This window comes from Protomyctophum parallelum (genome assembly GCF_964188405.1).
Source record: "Protomyctophum parallelum genome assembly, chromosome: 9".
Lineage (NCBI taxonomy): Eukaryota > Metazoa > Chordata > Actinopteri > Myctophiformes > Myctophidae > Protomyctophum > Protomyctophum parallelum.
The window spans coordinates 45,778,327-45,799,748 of NC_139706.1; the positions used below are offsets into that span (position 1 = coordinate 45,778,327).

At 42.4% G+C, this 21,422-nt stretch overlaps 1 protein-coding gene across 2 annotated transcripts; it reads right to left on the reverse strand.

Annotated features, from left to right (window-relative positions):
* Positions 1-303: 303 nt before the first annotated feature.
* Positions 304-20,817, reverse strand: LOC310865090 (calpain-9). 2 transcript variants are annotated; one of them, XM_083774087.1, is made up of 20 exons: positions 20,445-20,817; positions 12,476-12,545; positions 10,760-10,878; positions 10,478-10,611; positions 10,112-10,283; positions 9,713-9,784; positions 9,377-9,468; positions 9,048-9,122; positions 8,734-8,900; positions 8,383-8,540; positions 7,482-7,690; positions 6,515-6,557; positions 5,653-5,727; positions 4,856-4,916; positions 3,903-3,967; positions 3,696-3,764; positions 3,417-3,495; positions 2,699-2,815; positions 1,539-1,597; positions 304-896 (listed from the first exon to the last, which is right to left on the reverse strand). In XM_083774087.1, exons 1-20 carry the CDS (start codon positions 20,697-20,699, stop codon positions 870-872), a joined length of 2,118 nt encoding a protein of 705 aa, XP_083630213.1. In that variant the 5' UTR covers positions 20,700-20,817; the 3' UTR covers positions 304-869. The 2 variants fall into 2 exon arrangements, 1 of the variants encoding a protein (XP_083630213.1); XR_014569797.1 differs by lacking the exons at positions 304-896; positions 3,417-3,495.
* Between the last annotated feature and the right edge of the window lie 605 nt (positions 20,818-21,422).

The window sequence follows — 21,422 nt, forward strand, 5'->3', positions numbered from 1 at the left end:
GCATGTTCTGTACAAGCAGTTACTTATGTTGCAGCTGTGCAGTATTCAAGGACTAAGATATTTTGAGTGTACCAGTGGTGCAACAGGAAATTGCCTGAATCTCTGCCTTGCCCCCTACCCCCAATCCCAAACTCTGGTATGTGTATCTGTGGCTCTTCATACTTTAGGGAAAGATGCTTAGAAACGGATATTTACACATACCAAATGCCAAAGCTGACGAGACCATAATTTCTCAAAAAGATCCCCTGGGGATGCTGGGCTTAAACTGCAGAGACAGACACTGTAGTAGTATTTTCTAGCTTTTTTCTTCATTACCACTTTATTCAACAAGTACAAGTAGCTTACAGAAGTTACACATTAATTTGTTTAATGTTTTCAGGCATTTATAAAACAATCTTGTCCCACGTGACCTACTGTATAAGACTTTAAAGTTAATTGGTGAAGCTACATTGATTAAATTACTTCTCAACCATTTCCATATACTATATTTTATCTTCCTTTGACCCTACTTTTGGCAACAAACCAGGTTTTGAGAATGCATTAGGATGTTTACATAGATGGTTACATAAATTGAGTTGGTTGTTTATTAATATTAAAGATGACAGACAGTGCACAATTTCCACAAAGCATTTGTTTTCTTTTGTGAACAGTATGGCCCTCACTATTATCAGTTATGACTTTGAAATGCTAGGTTATACCGTAGATAACTATTCATTCATACAAACAAAATGAAATGTCATAAAACACCTACAACCACGAACAAAGAACAAGCAAGTGAACAACCTTGAAGTGAACTAAGCTAAATTAAACTGAATTACCGAAAACATCTGGTCTTCAAGACACCAGTGGAGGCGGTGGGTCGGGTCATTTCAGTTGTACATCGTCATGTGGAGCCACTATCAGAAGGTGAAATAGATTTAGCTCACACTACTGCAGGTCAAACAGGGATAACTGTAACCCTCATCATGATTTATATCACCCACATCCTCTATATACCGGTAATAATAACAAACATACAAAATGGCCCTAATACTATACATATGTTCCTTCCTTCATTTTGAGAGGTACTGTGAAACTGATGTTGTCACAGTCACTGTCACAGTATATCAGTATAACTCTGATCCTGGTCTTTAACCCATTCTGACCTGAGATCAGATTCATACGAGGTTTCCGCCGGACACACACTGGTCTGATGAACCCATTCTGACCTGAGATCAGATTCTAAAAATGTCAGTCGCTCTTCGATTTTTCAAAAATAGCAGACCTACAAGCTCGTATCGCGCCACTCGGTGGCGCGATACGAGCTTGTAGATCTGCTATTTTTAAATAGCTAAAGCATAACATGATGCTGACACCAAAATGGGTGACCGGTCAGAATGGGTTAATACAGGTACATTTTTACACTCGCTGAACTTATTAATTAATTAATTAATTAATTAATACTCCATGTGTAATCTCCATTGAAATTTGAAGGCATATTTCTTTGAGGCAAAGAAGGAAACAATAATGATATCATAATACAAAAAAAAATTCAATACCTGTCTGTAGTTGATAGTTATGTTGCCCATTCCCACCATGTCATATGCTTGAAATTTACCTGTGAGAAAACAAACAATAGGAAGTTTTACTGTCAAGACCATTCAGTGACAAGTGGGTATAATAATATTAATACCAGTAAGACGAAGCGAACTCGCGTGCACGCCTCCACCTGGGTGACGGCAGACTGCTGGGCGAGCACTGGCGCTTTGGCATGGGGGCTTAGATAAACATATGGAATTAATTCTGTACTGGCCAATGGCCAGTACAGAATTACTGTACACTCAAGACACGCCCAGTGGCCATATATGGAGCGTGTCTTGAGTGTACAGGGTTTGATGAGGGCCCAGGTAGGGCCAGGCTTTAACTTTCGGGCCTGTTGAGGACTCTAGTTTTCGCCGGCTGCCGGGCACGGCTGCACTAGAGTGCCTGTCTAGAGTTTGAGCTTTTAATGGACAGATATCAGTCAAAACGGAGACATCGAAGAGGAAGGATGGATGGGGAAGGATCAACATATGGAATGTCAGAATATATATATATATATATATATATATATATATATATATATATATAATATAATATAATATATATTATATATTTTATAAATATAATTTCCCACCTTTTTTTTGTTACACATACCCACCTATGCAAACTAAGTCAACTAAAATAGGCCATCATTTTGTAATACATTCGTTTGTGGTGCCAGATACAGATAGATACAAGTTTGTTCAACCTTACCCAGTAGACCCAAGATAATCTATGGGAATCCTCCTTTCATTCCCTCAGCTCACACTGCTTTTGTCTATACTTGTTTCTCTCATGCTACATTAGACATCAGTTGTTGTTCTTTATAAACTCACTGATTAAATCAACCATCACATGTTTAATCTCATAGACATATGCCATTGCTTCTCTAACTCTCTCTGTTCCAATTTATGCATGAAAGCCAAACATGAACTTGCCCATCATATCTTCTCTCTTCCTCCTGTTCTATCAGCTCCAATCTTTTCCCTGATGTCCTACATGTTTCTCATCCTCCCTCCCTCCCTCCCTCCCTCCCTCTCTCCATCCGTCCTTCACCCAGTGACAGTCCCACGCTCCCTTATCTCCCCTCCATCATCTACATTCTCTACTGACTGCTGTCTCTTTCTCCCTCCCTTACGGATCATGCTGTCCAGTTTCACCAGCAGGTACAGGAAACCAGGGTAGCTGATGGTCATATCTGGCTCTGTGTATCTCAGGCCGATGAGCTGCATCACGAAATCATCCATCGGCATGCCTAAAGCACAGCCAGACCAGAGCAAACAAGCACAGCTTTGATCAAACACAGCCGTTTCAATGACATCCCCTGCTGTTGTCGTGGTGTAAGTGCCAGTGCCATGTGTGTATCGCTATGCCAAATGCCTTGCTGCTGAATAAATTATGTTGAAGAGGGGATGAATTTGAAGAAAGGTGTTTTAGTGCCCCCTGTAGGCAGTGAGTAGACTCTACTCACTGCCTACAGACTATGGAATCCTCTACTCAGTAGAGGATTCCATAGTCTGATAAACTGCCTGTTAAACAGAACAAGAAGATATGGCAGGCTCAATTCGAGACTAAACAATAACAAAGAGTATATATTGAAAGGCATCAACATATTACCAATAGTTCCACATTGCAGACTACTTGCTGTGAATATGGGTGTTTGTTCATGCTCCACAAACTGTACACAGTAAAATCCTCAGTTATCCATTTGTAACTCAGAGAGACAATGTAACCTAGTGGACCCTCAGTTTGTACCGTCTCAGAGTTAAATGAACATTCAGGATTTTACTGTTAGTGTCCTCAATGTTAAGTGAATGACAACCCTAAGTGTGAGTATGAGGAGGGTCCTAGCCTACCTGCAGCCTTCAGGGCAGGTTGCACCTCTTTATACTCAAGGCATTGAGTTTTATTCTTGTCAAAGGTCAGAAAAATGTCCTGGGGAAATATTAAGAATGAATGTGAATTCATTGGACAATTTCATTCATTCTTTTTTAATATATTTTAACAACACAATGTGCTACTTCCAAAGGGCTTCATGAAAACAGGACAACAGAGTAGAATAGTATTTTATAATTTATCTAAAGAATAGAAATATCCACTTTCTTCCTAACAATATTGTCTCAATATGGCCTTACCGTCCATCTCCTAATCTTGTCCCACAGGTTCTGAAACTCCAGCCAGTCCATCTGGGCAAGACCCTGGCTCTGGATGACTGGGATTAAGGCAAATGGCCTGGTCACTGTGGTCAGATCCTGATAGGTACTGGAGTGGGACGGCATTCTAAAACAAATCAGTGGAAACTTCATCCAGAAAGTATTATTATTATCTTTCCTAAAGGATACATCCATGAGGACCACCAAGCTCTTGCAGTGTTCTAGAGCCAGCTTCTCTTCGGTGCCTGCCAACACTACGCAGCACCAGTGGAGGGCAATGAACAGGTCCATGGGTACACGCACGCACGCACGCACGCACGCACGCACGCACGCACGCACGCACGCACGCACGCACACACACACACACACACACACACACACACACACACACACACACACACACACACACACATGGGCGTGTCATAAGGAAGCAGCTCTATACATCCTCCTTCCTGCCGTGACATCATTCCAACTTCCTGCAGTAAAAACACTTTGAGCTATCTCTGCCTCCATCTGAAAACATTCTATAGCAGGGTGGATTCTGTAATGTTGGTGTTGTTGGCTAAGCATCATTCACTTTGAAGTGAATGCAGCAACAAACACAGGTCTACAGTAAATGTGATTTCTGGAGGTCTCAATTCTGTGGACAATGTCTATTTTCTGGCTTATCAAAACTATGCTGAAAAAAACGTGTTATGTTTGGAATCTAGTCTGTCGACGCATTTTCCCTGGACAAAGACAAATGACCAGAATGTCTGTCTGTCTGTCTGTCTGTCTGTCTGTCTGTCTGTCTGTCTGTCTGTCTGTCTGTCTGTCTGTCTGTCTGTCTGACTGACTGACAGACAGCGCAGGCACACCTGAGCGTCACGAAGATGCCAAAGGCCGCTCGTGGCCGGTGTCTCTTCCGGGTTTTTAGACAGCTGATGGATGGAAATGCGTGGCAGAATGGGGCAAGCTTTTCCGGGAATCTGGCCGACATGGCATTCTGCCGCATGGGTGGAGCTTAATTTCCATCCACCAGCTGTCTAAAAACCCGGAAGAGACGCCCCCCAACGAGTGGCTTTTGGCCACGCATGAAATCCCAAGTGTGCTTACACCCTGTCTGTCTGGGTGGCTGACTGTTCGATTGGTCCTATACTGACCTCCACCTTGTATGGCTTCAGTCAATAGCTGGTACAATTCCAGGGGCCTGCAGAATCCCTCCTGGTGAAAGACAGAGACGCAATAGATTTGAACAGAAAATGTAATATCAACTAAAAAAGAGGGAAAAATTATGTAAATAATGCAGCGCTTTTAAGAGAAGATATTGAGAGGATCAAGAAGGCTTTTGTGAAGCACTAGAGGTCACGCGCCTTTGGCCTGCTCAAATCTATCCTCATGGGGACCTAAAAGAAAACTCAGCTTTCCATCATGCACCTGTAACCCAACATGCCTTGCAGTGCGTCGACACACGTGTCACTTTATCGGCCGTAGCCAATCGGAAGAAACGGAAGCAGGCGCGATGCTAGGGGGAGGAGGTCGTCTGGCGAGCTGCCGACTTCCGTGGCCAACTCTTCCGTCACCAACTCGCTGCCCATCTCAAATGTAATATAAGATTAGGAGAGTGGTCTCAAAACGTTGTAGTGTAGTGATGAACCACGCCCCTCTAGTACACAGAAGTTGGAACAAACACCATTAATAATACTTAATACCATTTGGTCCAGGTTAGGTTTAAGGCTTTATTGACGGTGTCTTTGTGTTCTGCTTCTGCATCTTTTATTCAAATTGGTTTAAGAGTGTCCTTATTGGTATGTTACTCTTCTGTACCCACTGTACCTGACCTGTATCTGTAACTTTTACTGCTGCGCTGTCTCTGGCGCCAGAATTCCCCCCGTGGGATCAATAAAGGTACCTACTGTATCTATCTAAGGCTAGCAGTTGTGTGTGGGTAAAATCTCACCTCGTTGCAGTGTTTCTTGAACAGCCGTCTTGTGGATCTAGGCGAAGGGAGGGCAGCCTGGTGAGGAAAGGAAGGCTGAAAAAGAAAAATCACACAGCAAGAATCAAGAATATGATCACATCATTTAGTTTAATCAACACAGGTTCAAGGTGTTTCCTGTCACACACACACACACACACACGTTCAAGCTTTTCCAACATAAAATAAAAAGGTAAAATTGTGTTATTATTTCACTGGTCAGTATTCCTATATTAGTAGCATACTAATACTGCATACTGAAAGCCAGTGAAACGACATTTCGTTCTCCTATGCATTTTATGTATCTGTTGAATGACAATAAAGTTATCTATCTATCTATCTATCTATCTATCTATCTATCTATCTAGTACTGAGTAACACTTTAGTTCAAACTCAGACTCAACTTTATTATGAGTTATATACTTTACACTCACAAGTTTATATTCCAAAACGGCTCTCAAAGAGCACTTATGGGCGTCTGCAATTCAAAACGCATCCCTGTAAAAAAATTAAAGTCCCCAAGTTTATATTTGTACGTCTTTAAATGTTCCGATGAATTGAAAATGGAGGACCCTGATGTAAACAAGTCTCAGTGCTTTTCCTGGTTATATCCCCAGTAGCAGATTTTGTATTGACCCGTACTTACGTTTGTACTGTACCCATTCTATTTACTGTGAATAAAAATTCAATCAAAATCAATCCAATACCAAGTATAAAGGAGCGGATCAAATTATTTTGTGCAAGCTTTCCTATGACTACCATTATATTGTTAAACAATGAATAAAAAAAAGAATAATAAAAGAGTTACAAAAGCATGTGATAATGTTGCTGAGCTTTTCACTACCTCTTCCATGATGATGTCATTGGTCCCTGGTTTCTCAGCTGGACTGGAAAACAAGCATTACGTACAAGCTTACACTCACTGATAAATGAAATAACTGCAAATTAATGGTTATTTAAAGCAGAACCATAGATTTAGCAGAAAAACAAAATAATTATTCATAAAATAATTCATAGAATAATTCATAGAATTAGAATTCTGCACCAATAGTTGCATCGACGTTATGCTTTCGTCCCATTCCATTTGTTTGTTTGTCTTTTAACAAGGTATCTCCAAAAGGACTGAATGGTTTTGCATAAAACGTTGAAATATTAAAATATGCATTCATGTAAAACCACAAATCTTTGAGGATATGTTTGTCATTGGGCAAAAAATAACTGATGAATAACTGATGCCAATTGCTCAAAAGAGGGTGTGGTGTTGGGCATGGCCTATCACCAAAAGGCACATACGGTAACTTCCAAAACAGATTCATGTAGCATCATAAAAGTGTGAGGAAGGTTTTGACATGGGGCAGTTGACCTTCACACGTCATGTGACCTGACGAGGATGTAACTGAAACACCAAAACGTTGTCGCTTTTTACCTGCACCCTGTTAATAAAGTAAAGGCCTATTCATAGTCTGGATTTTCGGTGGTGAGGTGACCACCGCTCCGGTGGTGAGCTGACCACCGGAGCTGAAATAACGTTGAGCGGTGGTGAGTAAAAACAGAGAGAAGGGCTGGAGCAGTGGCGGTGGTTTGCTCTTCACCGCGGCTCGTGACGTCATGTTGTAGTTCGGTGGTCACCCCACCACCGTAAATCCAGACTATGTATGAGCCTTAAGGGCCTAAATTGTCTGAGCTGCTCCAGTGCCTCCTTCTCTCGTCACACCCACAGAAGTGATTCATTGTACAGCACGTTAGTGAACCTTTGTTGTTTTAAATACTTGTCATACGTTCATTCACTGACACATTAATGCAGCACTCACGCAGCAGCGTTGCCTTTCTCAGTTAGCACCCTGAGGATGAATGCTCCCTCCTGATTGGGCTGTGCCGTGGAGGCTACTATGACATAATGGCCAGGCGGCAGCTGACCTCGGAGCACCACCTCCCGGCGCTGGCTGTAGTTGGGTCTGCTGAGGACTGGATGGAGAGTTCTCAGGTCATGAGAGGACAGGAATTTACAGGAATGGACTGCCTGGAGAGAAGACAAACACACAGAAATATCATATTACACACACAAGTACAGAAATATACCCACAAATATAGTAACATGACAAATACATAGCTCTATATTGTATACCTGTGTGTATTCAGGCTTATGTTAGCCTATGAATATGTTAAAGGAGAATTCCATACTAAAAGGCTTTCTTACCTTTCTTTGTAGTTGTTACGTCCGCACCAAAGAGGTCCAGGTGTTATTTTGTGCAAAAGCTCCTTATTGGCTATTTCCCCTACCATAAGCCCTAAATGAATTGCATTGAATTGAATGGGAATTGAATGGGGCTATGGGGTGTTGTGCTAATTCGCTTATTTCCATCGCTCAAAATTATAATTTCTTTGTATATATCCTCTCTTCATAATGTAAATAATATCCCAAGCGGCACACTTTACTACTTCTTTCGATGGAAATAAGCGAACTAGCATAACACCCCATAGCCCCATTCAATTCCCATTCAATGCAATGCAATTCATTGAGGGCTTATGGTAGGGAAAATAGCCAATAAGGGGTTTTTGCACAAAAAAACACCTGGACCTCTTTGGTGGGGACGTAACAACTACAAAGAAAGGTAAGAAAGATAAGAAAGCATTCTAGCATGGAATTCTCCTTTAAGTTTTTGAAAACGTATACATATTTGTGTGCAAGCGTGCGCGTGTGTTTGTGTTTACCGTGTATATATGCAGGCCTATAGCCAGTTGCAGACCAGCGCGTCTGCTGTGTTTCTGCATCAGAGCCACCAGGAAGGAGCAGGTCTTCTCTGGGTCTGATGGGTCGTCATCCTCCTCTAACAGGGTCAAGCAGAACTGCGGGTTCTGTGAGAACAAGCCTGTCACACAGTCACAACCTCAATGTACGGGTCCATTCAGGTCATTTTAAAATGAGCATGCGCACGCACACGCACACGCACACGCACACCGACACACACACACCGACACACACACACACACACACAAATTTGCAGAGAAATGCACACATGTTCCGTCAGTGGAGTTTTCACTGGAATTCTCTTCTCTACCTACCCCCTTGGTAGGAGCCCCCTGCAGATTGGCCCACTACCCAGCTGCCCTGGTGCGTTGTGCTGTGCCACGGCCGTGTGCTCAGGCTGAGGCCAGGCTGGCCCAGAGTTTCACTCAGGTGACACAAATCAATCACGTCAAAGTTCTGACGAAAGTCTGACACATCCATCCTGACAGACAGACAGACAGACACGGACAGATTAACCGGCAGGCCGCCCAGATGAATAGACAGGTGTGATCCAGCCTTTTTGGGTGGAAGCAGATGTCTACAATGAACAGTGATGTGTGTCTGCCAGTCTGGGCATAAAATTACTCACCAGAACTCCCCATCCTCCCGGTTCACCCTGTCCAACCTCAGCTGTTCCTCCTTGCTCACTCTGTGCCACTGTGGACTAGAGAGAGACAGAGAGAGAGAGAGGCGAAATAGAGAAAGGAATCTGAGAAAGTAGAACAAGCAGGTTCTGTGAGAACAAGCCTGTCACACAGTCACAACCTCAATGTACTGGTCTGTAAATGAGCACACGCACGCACGCACGCGTATATGACCATTTTCCTCATGGGGACCAGAACAATGTAGACGAGACATTTTCTTCTGATTTTATTACCTTTCTGAGGATACAAAGGACGCAAACGCAGCAGTACTGACCCATTCATGTCACTCCAGGGGCCCTCCCACTCTGCCTTTCCCCAGGGGTTTTGGACACGAATCAAGTCCACTGGTCCGTATTTAGTCTTTACCTGGGCCAGCAGTTAGGTGGAGGACAGGACAGTGGAGATGAAAGAGGAAGAGTGGACAAGTGGGAAAAAAAAGAGTGAAAAAAGGCCAGATGACATAATGAGTAGGGACACTTACTCAAATGGCTCATCTGCTTTTACTATCTTTTTTATCTGTAGCTTATCCTTTGCCACAGCAATGACCCAATTTCCCCCCTCAGGAACAATGAAGCTGTATCTTACTATACTGTAGGTGTGGCAGCTTTACCTTCTCCATTGCAGTCACAGAGTAGGCATGTCTGAACATGATGCCCAGCTCATTCTTCTGCTCTAGAGGACCCTGTGGTAAAACGCACATATAGTAAACAAACTGGAAACTACCGCCAGCTAATTTAACTGAGCATAAACATGTACACGTTAACGCTACAGTGTACATAAAGGAGCTTTAAAGATATTTCTCATCAAAATATATTGAAGTACAGCAATACATGGCAACTTGATTCATCATGACACACACACACACACACACACACACACACACACACACACACACACACACACACACACACACACACACACACACACACACACACACACACACACACACACCATCAACATAAAAAAACTAACATGAGCATCCAAAATGCTAATGCTCATGCCACCCTACCTGGCAATTGGCACAGTTGATGAGGCATGCCTTGGCCAGTAGAGGCCTGAGGAAGGCTGGCAGGTCTCTGGGTAGAGAGGCTACAGTCAGGACCTCTGTCACACCTCCAGTCATATCTACCATAGCTTCATGAGGGTAACCCATGTTGAGAGCCCGGTAGCCACCTTTCAACCTGTAAAGGTTGAAGTCATACTGTTCTTCTATAATCTTCCATTGGTACATTGTTTTCGCAATAACCAATCCATGTCAATTTGTTCCATAAATGCGACTTTTAGCTTGCAACTTGCAAGTGTCTAAAACGTTGGGTTAGAAAATAATATTGGCGCGCACACACACACACACACACACACACACAGAGAGACTAACTTGGCATAGGCCTTCTCCAGTAGGGGGCTCCAGAACTCATATTTATCTGGAGAGCTCAGGTAGATCAGCTGGCCTTCCACAGTAGGCAACAGGTCATCTATTCTCACCTCCACCCATTGGCCATACTGCCAAAACTAGACAGACAGACAGACACTCATTATAATCATTGTTTAATCACCAGTCCTAAGAAGTGCACTTCAAGAGTACTGTTAATGAATGCTACATTTCATGTTGGTATCAAAGGATTTGATCCAGTTCCAGTTCTGAGGCTGAGAGGCTCACCTGGAAGCAGAAGCTGCCATCATATCCATCCTGGAAGGACTGTCCTGTAGGGACCACCCTCTCCAGCAGGCAGCGATGTAAGGAGAGAGATGCCAGTGCAGACAGGAACCAGCAGTCATCTAATAATGGCAAGGGGAGGGGTGAGCAGTGGAGCAAATACTGTGTATGTGAATTTGAGAATATGTATAATGGAACAACCGGCTACATGTGCAGTAGTAATGCTATATGCTATATTCAAAGCCCCCAGCTACATCACGGGCATACTAAAACCCCACAGGCCGGTGTGCACCCTCAAATCTGCAGATAGGGCCCTTCTTGTTCCACCTATAACTCACCTTGTCACCCGAGGTGACCAGGCTTTTCACTCTGGAATGCCCTCCCCTTGGCCTTAGGCCTGAGACAGTGCCCGCCTTTAAAACGGCTTTTAAAAACACCTGTTTGTCAAGTGTTTTTCCTAATCTCAGTTTTATTGCGAACGCAGTGAGCCACTTACTATGACAGCAGGGGCTGAGTGTCTGTGTGTGTGTCACGCTGTGTGGTGTCACGCTGTTACACCACCGGCCCGCCACCAGAGGGCGCAGCTGTGGCACGCACGCACGCACGCACACACACACACACACACACACACACACACACAGGGCGCAGCTGTAGCACACACACACACAACCACACACACACGAGCTGCGTTCGCTTCACGCGTTTGCGCGTCTTACTTGTATGTATGGGTGTATGTGTATGTAGACCTTGATATGAATTCTATATGACATAGCACTGTGCAGTATGAATTCTATATGACATAGCACTGTGCAGTATGAATTCTATATGACACAGCACTGTGCAGTATGAATTCTATATGACATAGCACTGTGCAGTATGAATTCTATATGACATAGCACTGTGCAGTATGAATTCTATATGACATAGCACTGTGCAGTATGAATTCTATATGACATAGCACTGTGCAGTATGAATTCTATATGACACAGCACTGTGCAGTATGAATTCTATATGACATAGCACTGTGCAGTATGAATTCTATATGACATAGCACTGTGCAGTATGAATTCTATATGACATAGCACTGTGCAGTATGAATTCTATATGACATAGCACTGTGCAGTATGAATTCTATATGACATAGCACTGTGCAGTATGAATTCTATATGACATAGCACTGTGCAGTATGAATTCTATATGACACAGCACTGTGCAGTATGAATTCTATATGACATAGCACTGTGCAGTATGAATTCTATATGACACAGCACTGTGCAGTATGAATTCTATATGACACAGCACTGTGCAGTATGAATTCTATATGACACAGCACTGTGCAGTATGAATTCTATATGACACAGCACTGTGCAGTATGAATTCTATATGACACAGCACTGTGCAGTATGAATTCTATATGACACAGCACTGTGCAGTATATTAATTCTATATGACACAGCACTGTGCAGTATGAATTCTATATGACACAGCACTGTGCAGTATATTAATTCTATATGACACAGCACTGTGCAGTATATTAATTCTATATGACACAGCACTGTGCAGTATATTAATTCTATATGACACAGCACTGTGCAGTATATTAATTCTATATGACACAGCACTGTGCAGTATATTAATTCTATATGACACAGCACTGTGCAGTATATTAATTCTATATGACACAGCACTGTGCAGTAGTAAAGCCAGTCAGTGACTTACTGAGATTCCCTTGGCACACGTCCAGACGTGTTGCTCCGTCCACTATGAACTGGGGAGTAGGACAGAGCTCCTAAAGTAGAAGATCAGTAGGATGAGTGAGAGATGGAGGTAGGAACGAAACAAGGTTATGACCGACACGAATAATAACAATAATAATGAATGCATTTTTATTTATAAAGCACTTTATATTATTATTTTTTTTTGTTTAATTATTTTTTTTGCGGCTTACGCCTTTTATTGATTTTTTTTCTTTTTTTTTTTAAGGGACAGACAGTAGGCTGACAGGAAACGGGAGAGAGATGGGGGGATGACATGCGGTAAAGGCCGTGTCGGGTTTGGGAGTCGAACCCGCGGCACACCGCGACTGGATCACCAGTCCGGTGCCCAGACCGTTACGCTACGGCCTGGGCCGCACTTTATATTATTATGTATATCAGAGTGCAAATATGAATATAAGAATAGGAATATAGGAGAGAGGAGAAAGGATGGAGGGAGGAGAGTCAGCGAGAAAAGGGAAGGGAATGGGGCGACTGTGGCTCAAGAGGTAGAGCAGGTCGTCCAATGATCCATGGGTCGGCGGTTCGAATCCCGGCTCCTCCTCCTGTCTACATGTCGAAGTGTCCTTGGGCAAGACACTGAACCCCCAATTGCTCCCGATGTGCTGGTTGGTACCTTGCATGGCTTCCGCCGCAATCGGTGTATAAATGGGTGAATGTAATGCACAATCTATGTAAAGCGCCTTGGATAAAGGCGCTATATAAATGCACCATTTACCAATGAGGATGGAGAGAGGTTAGTGAATAAGTGAAGGGGAGATGGGGAGGAGGCAGGGGAGGGTAGGTACAAAGAGGAACAGAGTGAGAGAGACAGAGAATGAGGAGGAGGTAACCTCGTGTCGCCAGACTTTCCACCTCAGAGGAAAGTCGCTTAGTTTTGGTCCCCCTGTTTATTTGTAGTCTCGCCAGTTGCTATGAGTTCAAGTTGGAATAAAAGATGGATATGTAAATGAACTATTCCAAGAAGAAGTACCGTCAATTGAATGCGCCGCATCGAGGTTTTTATTGGTAGGCTAAGGAGGAGCTAAGAGGTAAGGAGAGATACAGTGTGAGTGAAGGAGACAGGGAGGGAGGGGGTGAGAGAGGGAAAGAGTGAGTGAGAAGAGGAGAAGAAGGCTCATGGACTCCACAAGTTAACCACAAGGAGTGGCTTTTAATTAACACAAATAGATCAAACTTCCGCCTGCATATTCTACTCAGTGAGTGTCAACTGTAAATGGCAACAATTCGTTAATAGATCATTCACAAATTGTTATTCAATTCTGAATTACATTTTAAATGTTTGTTTCTAGCTGGTTAATGATTTAAAAAAATTAAAACATATGCAGCATTTTCTCACATTTTCGGTAGACATGATCTCTACTGTCATGTGATCAAGGCACATCTGTTTGAATTTTCGTATTCCATCCTGAGTGGCTAAAATTGACATCTAAAGGTTTCTGTTTATAAATTCAAGATCTGGAGAGGTGAGGATACCCCTGTTACCGAACAAACACTGTAAGCAATGATGTCTAACAGAATATCTACTATATCACTTTTCAACCTATCTTCAAGGTCCTCACTAATAATCATGATAAAATGGCACAATTGTTTTCTACTCAGTCTGTAAGCTCATCTCATAGGAGGGCTGTGGGCAGTTCATAAACCTGTCCACCAGTGACATCATTGTCAGGCAGATATTTTTTAAAGATGTCGTTACAAAAATGTTTAGATTTGTATTATTGTGAGAACGATGGCTTCCATTATCACATTGCAACTTTTCAGGAATAAAAAGCCTGCAGTTTCTATTAGCTTGGATTCTCCATCGATGATGTCACTGGTGTAATTATTTCCTGTACTACAGGAAATAATTACAGTGTAGTTAAAGGTAGTGTAAGTGATTATGACCAAGCCAGCTCAGGACCTTGTTGTTAGAGTGTCCAACCTGAGATTGGGAGGTCGGGTTCAATCCCCCGGCCGATACCAAAGACAATGAAAATAGGACCCAGGGGGTTGTGGGCATAGTTCAGACACCCGTCCACTGCCTGGTACCCACTTTCCTGGATGTTTTTAGGCTATTTACTTATCTATTCAAAATTATTTACATTTTGTATCACATTTTGAAATCCCATTTACAAAAGGTAAACCAAACTACAAGTGACATCCTATAAATTAAAAATGATAGGCACCTTATTGACAAATTACAGTTTGTATTGTTCTGTGATAACACTGAAATGCCTACAGCACAATTCTATATCATTATATTCAAATGGAGGGGTGTGGGCATATGGGTTTTACATGCCTGACATGTTCTTGAAATGACTTGATATTTGCACACTTCACACCGTGGAGCTGAGTTGGATGTAATGAGATTGAGATTGAGATCTGATTACAGTCACTCTTTGTGATGCAAAGTACGCTGCAGCCGTGATCACTGTTGGAAGTGAATCAAGGCTGCATGTTAAAGTATTACAGTAATTATGGTGTTGCCAAAATAACTGCAATCTGTTACAGTTACAGTAAAGCAAAAAAGGTAAGATTTACACTATAAATACTAAAGAAAGAAAGAAAAAGAAACGATAGAAGAACAATCATGGAGTTAGACAGAATGATTATCGTCTGTGTTAGTTAGTGATCATGTAAATCGACAGGACCAGTTTAGCAGGATCTGTGTGGTTTAGGATTAGATGACTTGACATAATGATGGATATAAAGATAAAGAGGGTGGTTGTAGCCTGAAGGTCAGGCCACTGAACATACAAATCTGTGTATGCTTGTGATAGATCAGTGTTTAATATCACTTTTATTTTGTTTGTGGTTTTACGAACTCCCAATTGTACTTTTTCTTCATTTGGCTTAGAAAGCTTAAGAGAAGGCAAGATAGTATTTGGTGCTGGCGGCAGTCTAAATTATGAATTAGCCAAATAAGGCCACTTTTAGACAGAAACGGGCTCCAGAGAAAACTGCAAAGTCCCGTTGCGTTCTAATTTTTTTATTCACCTTTTACATGGAGATGCAACATTGATCAACACGCTGTAGTGTGCATGCCAGGTCGCTAGGTGGCGCTGACGGACTGACTGCCAGATCGACCAGGCACAAGAACCGCCGTTCTGTTCTACTTCCTATCACAAGGCTGTTTGTTTACATACATCATGGTTTTACATTCACCATCGCTAGTCACTTACATTTGTATTTGTAGGATGAGCGGGGTGAGGGAACGCTTTCTCATTCTAGGAACTCCAAATATCGCGTACAGCTCTGCCGTAATGTAATAAACATATGCGTTGTGAGCCCACGTGAGCCATGAGGTTTGCAGATTCAGCCTGTTTACATGGAGACGGGAGGAAACTGCGTTTCAAAGATTTCCACTCTAGAAGGTGTTTTCACTTTGTTGCATTTTCACCCCTCGAAAACGCTGTTCTCGTCTAAAGGGACGCCAGCAAACGATACTTTATTTTGGTGTTTTATATGGACACCGTTGTCGTGTAAAGGCTCTTTTGTCAGGTGAAACCTGTCCTATGTCTTACTCAAATTTAATCACGACTTTGGCTCCTAGTCGGACTCGGGACCTAGTCCTGATTGGCTGCCACACACGCTGCTGTCATGTATTGGTTACTCAGGTCACATGACCAGGAAACAGGTAACAGGAAGCCGGTAACAGAAATCTTTAAAGACACCCAATGTTATGTAACGTAATGTTATGATTGAGACCGGCCGGTTAAGAGAAGCATTACTAAATAAAGAAACCAGTGCTTCTTTCACCTGACAAATATCCCTTTGTGATCATTTCTTGTTTATGAGATGACCTAAAAGTTAGTGAAGTTGTCTTCTTGTGACAAGAGCACCAGTTTGAGGTCCTGGATACAGTGGATAGTTAGGTTTTATGTACTATTAAAGGTATATTCAGTGATTTCACTTAATTCAAATATCACTTATTTTTTTGTTTTGTTGTGATAATCCTCTCTACTATAGAGTGTACTGACCATATAAGGAGTTCCTCCCTGTCCCCAGTTAACCCCTGGGGGTCAAAAAACCTTAGGTTTCGTTTTTGGCTCTCTATCCTGATTGGATGAAAGGCTTAGGTCCCAGCCAAAAACGAAACCTAAGGTTTTTTGAGTGAAATCACTGAATATACCTTTAAATAATAGTCATACAAGTCGTGAACGATGCATGTGGGGAATACACGCCCCACCTGTTCTGCAACACTCCTGTTATGTGATGTACCCATTGTCAGTTCTCGTGACCATGCATGGCTCTTACTTTCTGTTCCCTGTCGTCTTAGGAAGAAATATACTACATGTCGTCATGTAATCATGTAATAGAACTTTCTGTTCCATTGCACACGTTACCACTTATATTGGCGATTGGTTTTTCGGTTCTCGGAAACCGTTAGTCCGATAGAATTGCAATTCGGCAGAAATTGGCACTTCACAACCCCGGGTCATATAGGACACACGGCAAGTTTGAGGCCCAGCCGTGAATTAATACATTGATGATGATGATGATGATGATGATGATGCATGATGGCGATGATGATTATTATTATAATAGTTATTATAACCACATAGGACTACGAAGCCTGCCCAATGTGCTTTGTTCTCTTGATGATTTGTTTTACAACATTGAAAAATGAATTATTTCACTGCCTGCAATGTCGTTAAAGCTGTAAATGTGACGATAAATCACCTTGAGCCCTGAGGTAACAATAACATAGCGAAGAAGCTATATTGCTCAATGCTCATAAAACTGTATATTATCGTTGCCCATGACGTAAATCACTGTCAAGTGATTTGCCCGAAATTAGTGCTCTGAAAAGTGAAAACTGATCCATCGTTAGCTTGCTGACGATGGGCACATTTTATTAATGGATTAAATAGGCCCAGGCCCTCAAACTGTTGGCACAATGCCACATGTGCCATTATTGATAATAACCATCCCTGCAGATGCTGCCCTGAAGATCAGTTCTTTTCAATTAGAGAATATAATAATTCACTTGATCTTCTGTGAACAGTGTAAACATCATGTAAGCAAGTCTGATCTTACCTCAGCCTGCCTTAATAATGCTGTGTTTGTAGTGAGGAGATGAGCCGTATCAACGAGAGGGGGGGGGGTGTTAGGGGTGGAGTTAGGAAAAAAGCGCCGGAGCAGGAACCCCCATGGGGTCCACTGCAAGTGCATGATTTGAATTCAAATTTTACCGTTTTAAATGAGTGTTTGTCTGCCATTAAGGTCTGTTTGGCAAGCAACTTAAATGGGGCTAAAACCGAGGTGCTAAAACCGAGGGGCTCTGATAGCATTTGGGTCCTTCAAAGAGAATGTGAGCTCCAGGAACTTTAATCAGGCCATGCACCTTGACACGCACTTCAGGGTCTTTTTCCACCTCAGGAATACAGCGAAGCTCAGGTTGATTGTTTCACAACAAGAAATTATTATCCATGCCTTTGTTTCCTCTTGCCAATTAATTCGTTGTTCACCTGCCTCGAAAAAACGTCCATAATTCATAATTCAAAATGCTTCTGCAAGACTGTTAACTAGGTCCAGCAGAAGGTAGCCTGAGCTAACGTGTTAGGTTTCTGGTCTAGAGGGGCGGGTCGCGGCTGAGATTTGCGCACGCCCTGATAGGATCTCATCGATCTGTCCGTCACCCCCGGCCCCTCCTCTCCCCCTAGTGCAGCGCTACGTCACATCATTTGGAGCGACGCCCACCCGGGAAGGGTTGACTCCCACTTTTAGACCAGAGCGGCCAATGCGTTCCTCCAGGCTTTCCATTTTTGCACCAACAAAAATGAAAGCCTGGTACCGAGGCTAAGCAGAAGGTGATTATGACATCAAAAAAATATTTAGTTTAGTCCTAGGGCTATATCTTGCGCCACACCCTTATCCCTAAACTTTTTTATTTGCCATTTTTCACTATTTTGAAAAACATTTTAAAATAGTTCAAATAGTCGATCTACATGCTCACAACGTGTCTATGTAGATCAGCTAGTCTATTTCTGTGTAGAATTTGAAGTCGGTGGGGCGAACGGTTCTCGAGTTACGTGGATTACAGTCGTACGTATACTGTGTACACGTACTGTACGTACGTACACACAGAGACTTGCCACATTTATAGATAGAGCGAATGCAATGAATTGCAATTATTACATGTAGAACTGCAGACTTACTCCCAATCAGCCGTAGTCTGAAAACGGACCTATTCAGACTCCATCTTAGTCCATAGCACTTGCCGTAGCACTTGCACTGGCCTCAACAACCTTACAGGCGTATGCAAAGGCTAAACTTAGGTAATTTAGATTTCATAGAAGTACTCATAGCTTCAAGGGTTCATAGGTTAACCCCTGATAAGCGATCTAAGCGCTTATCAGGGTCGTGTACAGATAGACACGAGGTAGAGCACCGTGCTCAATATTAAACCCCAGCTACACTGGGTTTCCTCGGCATAACTCCACGGGTCCACCTGCAGTCACACCTCTTACCACTAGGGCCCAGTGCTTCAACATTGGAGAATGGAGAGCCTCACTGGGGGCTTGTGCAGTACAGAGTACAGACTACGGTTTAGCACATGCACACAGGTGCATGATGAGAGGCAGTACAGTACAGTACAGTACAGTACCGTACAGTACAGACTACACATAGTCTGACAGCCAATAGTCAGACAACCAATAGTTCGACAACCAACAGTCCGACATCCAATAGTCTGACAGCCACTAGTCCGACAACAGCACCACTCAGTTCAGACGGGTCTTTTCACTTGAGCACGGCCCTCAAAATGTATGTGTACACCACTGTTGCTTATGATTCTTGATGACTATTTCTATGCATTTGATGTATTACCAATACCATGTGTTGTTCTTGCTTACTGTAGGCTACATCGCTCTGGAGCTCTAAGAGCGTACTCTTAATGCCTGAATTGCAAATTGTGAGCTGAGCAGTCTGTCTCTTGTTCTCTTCTGCTGTTCGGCCAGAAGATCTTCAAATGTGCTGATGCTACTCAACCTAAATTATATTTATATGAATACTTACATACAGTGTGAGACCAGCTTTGAGCCATGCCTTCCATGTCTCAAACTGTATATAAATAAATTAGGCTACATTGGTCATGATCTGTCAGTGATTGAAAAAAAAATAACTGTCCAGAGTAGAATCCACTTGCTATAGTTTTTATGACAATGCCACGTCTTGCTTACACATCTGACATCCTGCTGGGAATTAAGGCTTACTTGGCACCTTCTGAATGTGAATGACTAATTGTAAACATTACATGATTAAGTGTCAATTGTCATTCAAATAAAAATAGACATGGTTTAGTACAGGATAATAGGCCTAGCGCTAACCTGTTTGTATTCTTTTTGGAAAAATATAAAAAAATACTCCTGTGGAAAGGTTATATTATTTTACTTATATTGACCCTATAAACAATTTAGTATTATTTAGTATATGTAAGGTTTTGCCCACTCAAATGGTACCTCGTCAGATAATCCCCACATATCCCACAACAACTTCTGTGGACAGACTTCACTTTACTAGCTTTTCATAAATTATATTTGTACTTAGGCTGTTCTGCTGTCCAGCCTCTCCCACCCCTCACTGTGGAAAATTCTGGGAGGAAAACAGAAACGGGGCGAGTGGTCTTGTTACCTGACTATCTATCTAATTCTTTGCATAAAGTGTAGGCTACCTATTAGGCTATTGCTTATTTAAACAGGATTTTAGGCTACTCGTCATATCTATGAAATGATAGCCTACTTTATTTTTAAACATGTGCTACATAGAACTGTCTGTCTTCGTTAACAACAGCTAAATGATGGCACAAGCTAGGGCTTGCATGGGCATGCATTGCATACTAAAGGTCAGTTTCAAGAGAAGAGCTCCACCTTTGAAGAGAAATTGCGGTATTTCAAAACTTTGTTGAACTTTTTCATTAATTAGCCTACCTTGGGTCGCTTCCACTTCACTGTAGACCGCAGCTCCAGCTTCCCCAGGGGGAAGTGCTGATCCACGAACAAGCCGTCAGAGCCCACGATGCTGTCGCCATCGTCTTTATTCGAAAGATGAGCGGCGGACACTCCGGACAGAATGTCAGCTAACCAGCTGCCGGACTGTGAGCCGAGAAGCTGGTCGTCTCCGTCTACGGAGTCCGTTTCATCCTCAACCTTATGAGCTGAAGGCTCTTCACTTGCCACACTCATTGCGTCAGACTGAGAATTGAGAAATAAGACACTGACTTATTAGCCAAAGTCAGATTGCAGGGAAGTCTGCTAGAAATGTTTCCGAGGGTTGTAATGTTTGCAGTTTACCTTTTCCACCTCCCTGTCTGTAACCACTCCCACTTTCAAAAACAGAAAGAAAAAGTAGCACACCTGCATGGGAGGTGGGGCAATGGTTGAGTATACCTAATGTCACTTATGAAATGTGAATACATGCATTATATAAAGAAAAAAAAATTGTATCTTTATTGCCCACATGCAACATAAGTAATATTACTAGAGAACAAAACAAGACCTTTGAGCAATCAAGCATTTGTCACTCACTCCGATTCCAGTCAACAATTTAATAGTTAATAAGCCAACACTGTTTGAAATCAAATCTACTGAAGGAAATGGCTAATTTCTATGAAAAGCAAAAGCTGGGAGTTGATAACTCCTAAGTACATGTAAACGGTTGCACCCTTCTTTGTCCTTTTTTTCCGGGTTGACGGTGGTCACCAAACCATAAAGGAAAACTGAAAAAGACTTGCTATTAACGACTCAATGCTATTAGCACTGACGAAGGAGCCAGGACCAAAACCAGCTCACTTTGGGCAGAGCAAAAAGCTAAAATTGTATTTTCTTAGTCTTCCTTCTAAGGATTCTTCCTTAAAAATGTATGAGGCGAACAAGTCTTTTTATGCCAGCTGATACTTATAGCTCTTA

Excerpts from the sequence above, each read along its gene's own strand:
- LOC310865090 (XM_083774087.1), bottom strand. The coding sequence starts at position 20,699 with ATGAGTGTGGCAAGTGAAGAGCCTTCAGCTCATAAGGTTGAGGATGAA. Across the intron at positions 8,541-8,733 it reads AGGGGGCTCCTACCAAGGGG|GCTTGTTCTCACAGAACCCG; the intron begins GTAGGTAGAGAA and ends ACTGTGTGACAG. Across the intron at positions 3,765-3,902 it reads GCTTGGTGGTCCTCATGGAT|AGCCAGGGTCTTGCCCAGAT; the intron begins GTATCCTTTAGG and ends CCAGTCATCCAG.